Here is a 9,348-nt window from a genome sequence, read left to right as displayed (position 1 = left end):
AGTAGAGACGGGGTTTCACCATGTTGACCAGGATGGTCTCGATCTCTTGACCTTGTGATCCACCCGCCTCGGCCTCCCAAAGTGCTGGGATTACAGGCTTGAGCCACCGCGCCCGGCTACCCTAAAACTTATAATCTATCTTCATCCTACTTCATGCCTATATTGGGGTTCTTTGAACTGGCCCCAGATTGTAATGGTCCCAACAGGACAGGACAGCCTGATCCTCCCTTACCCAGATATTCTGAACAATATGCGGGTTAGCCTGCATGCCACCACCATGGATTCACTGCTTGGGCAAGGTGGAAATGAAGAAATCTTGTTCTGTAGTTCCCGAAGCTACTCTGAATACTTCTGCTTAATACTTGGTTATTGCTTCATTTAGGTTTAAGAAAATCAGGCCAGGTGAATTGTATTTTTTATTCTTTCATTTTTGGTTTGCTTTATGTCAGCAAAAATTCCCTAATATCTCTGCATTTTACTGTAGAGTAAGCTTCTCTAGCTGTTTGTTGAGATTAAGGTTTAAGCCTAGAAATTTGATTTTGATAAATAGCTTATGGAAACAATGCCCTCTTTTATTTTAGACCTTGAATTTGCAAGGAAGGAGGAAATTATTTTCAAGAGTATTTTAGACTCAGTAAGTTAAAAGTGAAAGATGTGATATAAATCACCTAAGTAATTTTCACACATTCATTTTTCTTGAAGCTAATAGGTTGATTTTTATATTGTGGGCCTGATGGGTTTTTTTTTTTAATTAAAAATGTTTTTAATGAGATTGCTTTCCAGACTGATGAACTCAACTTTGTTTGCAGGAGGACAAAAAATGCTTCATATGCAATTCCCAAGATCCTTACCATGAGACCCTCAATCCTGACAGCCATCTCATTGAAAATGTGGTCACTACATTTGCTCCAAACCGCCTTAAGATTTGGTGGCAATCTGAAAATGGTAAGTGGTTGGTGTGGGGACAAGTTCCACTGAATGTGATTGATAACTTGAATGGAGCTTACAGTTTCCTGGGTGTTTGTGATTATGATTGGCTTCTCTGTCCTGTAATTATGGCTTCTGACAGATTGACTGCCTGGAGCACTAACTTCTCTTGGTAAAATCTTATTCTTCTTCCTGAAGCATGTAATTCCTATAGGAAAGCATTCTTTCATGATTGACCAAAGGAGTATTTCATAGTCCTCATTCTGAGCGGCTTTTGGAGAGAGTGCTTATATGCCGGGGGCTGCCTGGGGAGGGTATGGGAAGACTCCACCATCTCAGGCCCTTATTCTTCCACAAAACATAACATTTTTTATTTTGATCAATCCCAAAGGAAGGAGCAGAATAACAGCCTCCACTCCTCCCCCACCACCTTCCTTCATCTACAGAAAATTTCTTCACAGTAATAATAACATCATGAATAAGCAGCAAGATGTAATTTTTCAAAGACTGTCAATATGGATATGACCCCAAGTCAAATGGTTCCTCCAGTGATTGCATGAATCACACCCTTTTTCCTGTCTTTGCTATCGGGATTTGGTTTCATGCATTCATCAAGTATCATTTTACTGTTGCTGTAACATGAAGCCCAGATGAGTTTCACATTTATTTCAAACTCAAATGCTGAAATTTGGGGAATAAAAGTAGAGTTAGTGTGTTCGTTAATTAACAATGTACCATTAGATTTTTTTTTTTTTTTTTTAATTTATGAGAAAGGATCCTCAAAGAAGTGAACCTAACCCTGGCCATAAAAAGCCTGGAGACTACCAGATTTCTTTCTTCTATGCCCCTACACCTGGGTAGCCTTTGGATGCCATTGTGGTCATCTATCATTCTGTAAAGACAAACACCCTTCCTTAATAGACTTCTTCCTCATTGACTGTCAAATTGCAATATTCTCTAGATTACTGGTTTCTAGGAAGAATTGGCTTGTTCATTGGCTGGCCTTGGCAATGTATTGATTACAAACTTCATTGGGTCATCGGAAAGCATGTATCATTTAGAGCCATGTTATTCTTATGGGGGAATATTTTGGTTGATACTTGAGTGTAAAAGAGAAGTTTCTGTAAATCTGCGGTGCATCCCAGAGGACTTCTGAAACAGCAGCAAGCTTATTATGAGCAAAGACTTGGAGCATTTCCTGATGGCCCACATTCTTCCAATGAAAGAGTTTGAAAAAGGATGCCTCAACATGAGAATCAAGACTGTCCCCATTTTAGTCGACAGACAGTGAAACAGTTTATCATGTGCTATAGTTCTAGAGGAAGGTTTTTCTTAGTTATGTCGAGTTAATCAACTTCTACAACTTTGAATCTGTGAGACAAAAGAGATCAGATGCCAGAAAGAAGAGATTTTCCAGTAGAGGGCGTTAAGTTCTCTGTCACTCTGTCACAAGAGATTAGATGAGATTAGGCTGATGGAACTTAGTCTTTAGAAAGTCAGACTGGTTGTTACTATACCCTATCATCTCTCTGTTGTCTGATCACAATTGAAGACTCTATGAATGTGATTTTATCTAGTTTGTGTGTTTTGTACGAGTTGTGCTAACACATGGCGGAGTTAAATTATCAGTGTCCAGTCACAGATACAGGCTGGGGATATACAACTAGTTTTACCCCTCGTGATGATCTATTCCTAGGTCTGACAGAAATCGAATATACTACAGAAGAATGACCTTGTTTCTTTTCTCCATGGATTTTTCTTCCCATATAAAAAGGAAGGCTGTAGTGCTTATCAAGTTATAAATCTAAACGGGATGTGCTTTTGGTGCACACATTGCAGCATCTGTTCTTAGCTTACGGAAATGGCACTCATCTTGCGTTGTACTTTACATTATTTCGTTATCTCTTAATTTTGAGCAAATATCGTACGTTTTTATAAAGCCTGGAAGAGGAGAGATGTACAGCTGCCTAACATTTCACTGAAAAATAAATGCCCAGTGTAGTTTTGTAATCTGGTTCTTTTTAATAAGTTAGATAAGATTAGTTAGTATGATTATGATGTTTTCCTTTTAACATTCCAGCTAACTCATATCCGTTCCAGTGACCACTTTTTCCCCCACAATTGACTTGGCAATTTTCCAGCAGGAGCGTTTATTTCAAAAGGTCCTACTGATTTCCTGAAAATACACCAGCCTGTGACATGATTCATTTTGACACATTCCTGTCTTCCTGCATTTAAGACTTCTTTTTCTCTGGAAAATGGACCCCAAAAGCTCTCTCAAACACAAGAAGCTTAGAAAGTCTCCCTTGCTGGACAGGCAGGCTTGAGAGCTCTAGGGACTGGGGAGGAGGTGCCTTCCATCTCTGGAATTCCAGTGGCCTTTTTTTTTAACGTGTTTAAGTGAGACTGATTGACCCTCAGGGCAAGGGTGCAAAGGCTCATTTGTTTGTTCAGGCTTTCCCCTGAAAGAGAAGATGTTAGTGTGTTCTGAGCCAGTTTATTTGACCAATTCTTTTTTCTCTGGCATTGTTTCTCATTGTGGAAATGCATCCAAAGGTTTCTCCATCAGGGATAGGTTTTTCTGAATTGTAGTATAACTAACATGTGGTAGACTCGTATTTATTTTCTTTGCTGCTGCATAGAGAAAAAGGAGTATTTGTGTTTCTACTAGAGGAGGATTGTGTCCTTGTGCATCAGACTGCAAGCTGACCTCCTACTGTGCACAGGAAGTGCCCCTCCTGTTTTTCCTTTGAGAGCAGCTTGGCTCAGAGGGCTGGGAAGATGTTTCACTTCTGGCGAGGCAAAGGATGCCTTTCTTGACAGCAGCTAGAGGCGTTCTGCCAGATGTCTTGTTCCAGTGAGCAAATTCAATTTGTTGAACTCCAGAATGATTTGCGGAAAACTAAAGAATCAGTTGACTTGTGCTTTACCACCTAAATAAGCCCACGGGATTATTAGTGTCTTCATTTCAGCTTCACTTTAAGGTAGAATGCAAGGATAATTTCTATGAAGAGCATAAAGAATTTTTTTAAAAGTCTCAACTATTCACAGATGTTTCGGTTTACTGTTTGATTTGTTGTTGTTTTAATCACCTGTAGGTGTGGAAAACGTGACTATCCAGCTGGATTTGGAAGCAGAATTCCATTTCACTCATCTCATAATGACTTTCAAGGTAAGAAATCCATAACTTTCTCACAAATGATACATAAGAGTGCTGTGTAATGTCCCCTTTCGAAATAGATGTCTGATGTGAGTTGGCCTAAATGAGAACTTAAATAATACTGTTGCCATAAATTGAGGTAATTGAGCAGTCTTCAAAATGTAAGCATGAATAACTGCATTTAACAAATACCCTATCTTCATGACAATAAGTAGAAAGAGCCTCTATTCTAAGGTAATTCAACTGTAAACTTTTAATTAGGTTATCTTTTTATTTCCCCATAGAGCAAGGCAGTGTTGACTCTTTGCCAAATCACAATGAAACACCTGGAGAGTAAATCCCTGGTCCCTTGTGTTTATGTTTTAATACTGAGTTTGGTAACTGGAAAGGAAGTGTATTCTCTTTGGTTTTCAAAGTTTTGCAAAATTTGTGGGAACAGTTTTACAGTTCCTTAAGAAATGTGTAACGCCTTCTTAAATGTGGATTTTCTCATCATTTTTCTTTGAGAGATGTAAAATGATTCCAGAACTAGGGAATGTCTCTGTACAAAGTCCCTTTGTTTCTTCTTAAGCAGCTGCCTGGAAATGACAGACTTCGCATGGCTTAAAGTACACATTGGCGCACAGAAAACCCATAATTTACTTATTGCTTCTCAGATTAAAATCACTTTTGAATAGTTTTCATTTGGAGTTGGGAACCTTATCTACACCCTCTCAGGATAGGAAAAGGTGCCAAGGATAGATATGGGCAGGTAGCCATGAAAGTCTCTCTGTCCTTGCCACCAAAGCTGGGAGGCCAAGGAGCTAGGGTGGGCGTGGGAGTCAGAATGCAACTAGGAGGGACATTGGGCTGTACACTTCCCAGGCCTAAGCCTTCATCCCCTTAACCACTCCCCAGCAGCCTGCTGTTCCTGCTGGGGCAGGAAGATTGGCACTGTGACTGCAACACCCTCTATTGAGAGTGGTGGGGAAGGTTTCACTAAATAAATCATGAGCTACTCTTTGTCACCAACCGCTTGTCCCTTCATTGACCACACAGTCAATATGGTGATTAAACTGATGCTCATTAGCATTTAAAGGTGTTGCCTTTGTTATGTGACACCTAAAAATACTCAAAATCATTTTTATTAATGTTCATGAACCTGTCTTTTCCTTTGCAGAGGGCATCCGTTCACATACATGAATAATTCTGGGTTGATCTAGATCCAAAAGTTCTTTGGCCACATGTATTGTACTTGAATACTCATTTAGGTGAATACAGTGGATCAAAGATGAACGTACCCATGTAGGCACAGAAGGTGAAACAGTGGGGGCAATAACTGAACTGAGACATGCAGAATGGCTACAAGTTGGGGCTGGATGCAGTGGCTTATGCCTGTAATGCCAACACCCTGGGAGGCCAACGAGGGTAAATCATTTGAGGTCAAGAGTTCGAGACCAGCCTAGCCAGCATGGTGAAACCCCGTCTCCTAAAAATACAAAAATAGCCAGGCATGGTGGCTCGAGCCTGTAGTCCCAGCTACTTGGGAGGCTGAGGCTGGAGAATCGTTTGAACCCTACAGGCGGAGGTTGCAGTGAGCCGAGATCATGCCACTACACTTCAGCCTGGGTGACAGAGCGAGACCCTGTCTCAAAAAAAAGAATAGGTACAAGTTATCACACTGGTTTTTGAGAAAACAACTCATCCTTTGAGTCCTACCTCCTGTGGGAAAAGGAACGTCTATCGGGTTGGGCAGATGGGGTGTGAATCTCTGTCTGCCTCTTCTTGGCATGTGTGGCCAGACCTGTGACATCTTCATTGGTAAATGGGAAGAGGACTAATACCTATATCATAAGACATAGGACAGAATGGTGATGTTCTCCTGTTGCCCTGTTTTTTGTTTGTTTGTTTTAAATACTGAGGCTCGCTTTGTTGCCCACGCTGGAGTGCACTGGAGCAATCTCGGCTCACTGCAACCTCTGCCTCCTGGGTCTGAGCAATTCTCTTGCCTCACCCTCCCAAGTTGATGGGAGTACAGGCACATGCCACCCACATCTGGCTAATTTTTGTATTTTTGGTAGAGATGGTGTTTTACCATGTGGGCCAGGCTGGTCTCAAACTCCTGACCTCAAGCAATCCACCTGCCTTGGCCTCCCAAAGTGCTGGGATTACAAGCGTGACCCACCATGCCTGGCCTGCTCCCTTCTGTTCTGGGAATTAGGATAATCTTGCTGCCCTGGCATATAGTGGGAACTTGCAAGTTTTCATAAATGCAGATGCTTGACATATGGTAATTGCTCTACAAATGTTTACTGAACAAATGAATAAGGGGATAAATGAATTCAAACATCTTCTGTTTATAAGAAACTGCCCTACTTTAAGCCCTATGGGAAATTGTAAAGACAGCATAGTGACTACCCTCCAGGAGCTTCCAGTCTTCCAGGAAAGAAAGATACACTTGCAAATACACGACAGAATATGCCATTTTCTACAGCAGAAGTTCCAACATGTATGTTAGCATGGAGGAGGGTGAGATTAATTTTAGCCTGGAATAAAGGAGAAACCTAGGACTGGGACTGCCCTTGAACCTGGGCCAGGAAGGGAGAGCAGGATGTCAGTGGAAGGAGATGGAAGAAAGGCCATTCGTGGCCAGAGGGAAACTGTCTGAGAGCAAGGCAGTGGTGGTGGGACAGTGAGGCAGGGATTGCTCAGCAGGTGCTATGCAGATTTGCCTCCAGTTTGGGGTAGTGAGAGAAGGAAAGGAAAGGAAAAGGAGAGAAGCGGACTAGCCGCAAAGGACATTGACTCCTTGTTAGGGAGTGTGAACTTTATAAGAAATAGGGAGCCATTACAACGGATCAATCTTAGAAATGCTTTTAGTTTTTTTGTGTGGGGGTTGGAGGAATGAAGCTTTGCTTTTGTTGCCCAGGCTGGAGTGGAGGGGCACGATCTCAGCTCATTGCAACCTTGGCTTCCCGGGTTCAGGGATTCTCTTGCCTCAGCCTCCTAAGTAGCTGGGATTATAGGCGTGCGCCACCACGCCTGGCTAATTTTGTATTTTTAGTAGACGAGGTTGGGATTTCACCATGTTAGGCTGGTCTTGAACTCCTGACCTCAAGTGGTCCACCTGCCTTGGCCTCCCAAAGTGCTGGGATTACAGGTGTGAGCCACTGCACCCAGCCTCTTTTAGTATTTTTAATAAGAAATGAATGATCGTCTCTTGCCAAAATTTGTACTATGAGGTGATTGGGATAATTCTGTTACAAAAACATTAACATTTAGTATGACTCTTTTTTTTTTTTTAACTGCATGCTTGTAGTAAGTAACTGCAGCTATCATGTTAATTTTTATTTTATTTTTGTTTATGCCAGTCTTAAAGATCCAGATTTCTGAACTTAAAAAATTAATACAAAAAAAAAAAAAAAAAAAAACCAAATTGGGAGCCATTGACAAGCAAATGAGACCCGTGTTTCAGGAAGGTAGCCGAAGAGGAAATACAAACCAAAACCTGGGATGGCAAGAATAAAGGGCATGTTGGGAGGCTCTGTTGAGATCAGCATTGAGGAAGCATCAATGGAGGGTTGGTGCTAACGCAAAACTCGCTGTGATTCTCAAGTAGGAGGGAGATCCTTCCTGCAACCTAGTAGTCCTGTAAGAAGGTCGTTGAAAGCTTTTTCAAATCCCATGTGTCTACCCACTGCCGTACTCTGATACTCTCTGCTGTTACTGCCTTTGAGGATCGTTGCCAAGAGGAGGAGCCCCTGTTCTCTAAGGGCAGTCCTTTGGATCCTTTAAAATCAAAAGCTGAACCATTAAGTGGAGAAAGATTAAAAGCAGAAAGGTAGGAAAGGGCTGAATCAAAAATTACTTAGGGCTGCTCTGCCTATGGGGTAGTCATTCTTTTCTTCCTTTTCTTTCTTAATAAACTTGCTTTCACTTAAAAGAAAATTACTTAAAAGTTCAAGTGAAATAACTAGGAAGATGGTGAAGCCACTAACAGTAGTGAAATCTGGAAGAGAGCTGAGATTGTTCATTCTTTTTCCCCTAAGTTTGCCATAGAGATGGCTAATTGCTAAGTGGATTTAGACTAGCAAAAGCTCATTTAGCATATGTTTTTCTATGTAGCTAGATGTTTCAAAACTCATAACTCTTGACTGAGCATGGTGGCTCATGCCTGTAATTTCTCAACACATGAGGGGGTGAGGTGGGAAGATCACTTGAGCTTCAGGAGTTCAAGACCAGCCTGGGAAGCATTGTAGAACCCTGTCTTTACAAAAAATGAGAAAATTAGCTAGGCATGGTGGCACATGCCCGTAGTGCCAGCTACTTAAGGGCCTGAGGTCGGAGGATTGCTTGGATCCAGGAAGCCAACGCTGCGGTGAACTATGATTGTGCTACTGCACTCCAGCCTGGGCAACAGCGAGACCCAGTCTCAAAAGACACAAAAAACTCATAGCTCTTTTGTTTTGTTATAAATTCGGAGGCAGCTGTGCAGCAACAGACCTGAGAAGGTTGATGACTAAGCAGAGAGCATGGGAAGGATTCTGTTCTTTAGGTAAAATGTGTCATTCTGGTTTCCAGCGCTTCTCAACTCCACAGGAAATTGGATGACTCCACTGGTCTTTTGGGACTTAAAAGTTTCCAAAAGAGAGAGAGAAGGAAGCACAGCCAAGAAAGGCTTTCACACTTTTTCTCTCTGTGTCCTTTTGACACACAGAAGTCAGACCAGACCTTCCCTCTCAGCCTCTCCCCAAGCCTCCCAGCTGGGAGCCCACACTCATGGGGAGTTTGCCATGTACGTGGTATATATGGTTCAGTTGGCCCTTAGGGATTTTCCTCTCTCAGTTTAAAATTCTTAGGCTAATACTCTCTTGAGTTGAATATAGTATTATTTTCTTATATTCCTGAAAAATCTGAGCAGCTAGCGAGTGAGTCAAAGAATCTGTCAAAATGTCATCATCTATTATCCTTGACATCTTTTATCAGAGAAGAGGCCCAGCAGGATTATTAAGTGGGGGGCTAAAGGAAGTCTAAGCATGTGTCTAGTTTTCACCATTAACTCTCACCCAAATTTCTGTCAGGCACCAGTTTTAATTCAGAAGTAAGTGTCTTTATTTAGGTTCTGTTTTCTAGGTCAGCTGAATTGTCCTTTGATCTTCTTCCCTTGTAATCTGACTTCCAATTCCCAAAATGCATCACTGTGTTGGTCAGTGTCAAAGCCTTTGCCTGTTAGCCTGTTTTCAGTGTTCATTCTGCTTCATCTTTTTTTTTTTTTTTTTTTT

The 9,348-nt window shown here is 41.6% G+C and overlaps 1 protein-coding gene across 2 annotated transcripts in view; it reads left to right on the top strand.

The window, feature by feature from the left end:
• Positions 1 to 9,348, top strand: part of LAMB1 (laminin subunit beta 1) — a 96,374-nt gene that overhangs the window by 4,997 nt on the left and 82,029 nt on the right. For both annotated transcript variants that reach the window (XM_017546834.2, XM_017546835.2), the window contains 2 exons: positions 810 to 945; positions 4,026 to 4,099. In XM_017546834.2, coding sequence (XP_017402323.1) covers positions 810 to 945; positions 4,026 to 4,099 — 210 coding nt within the window. The remainder of the gene's footprint in view (positions 1 to 809; positions 946 to 4,025; positions 4,100 to 9,348) is intronic.

This window comes from Cebus imitator, unplaced genomic scaffold, assembly GCF_001604975.1.
Source record: "Cebus imitator isolate Cc_AM_T3 unplaced genomic scaffold, Cebus_imitator-1.0 Scaffold192, whole genome shotgun sequence".
NCBI classification, from domain to species: Eukaryota; Metazoa; Chordata; class Mammalia; order Primates; family Cebidae; genus Cebus; species Cebus imitator.
The sequence above is the reverse complement of the archived record's forward strand: the minus strand, read 5'-3'. Positions and strand labels throughout refer to the sequence as shown.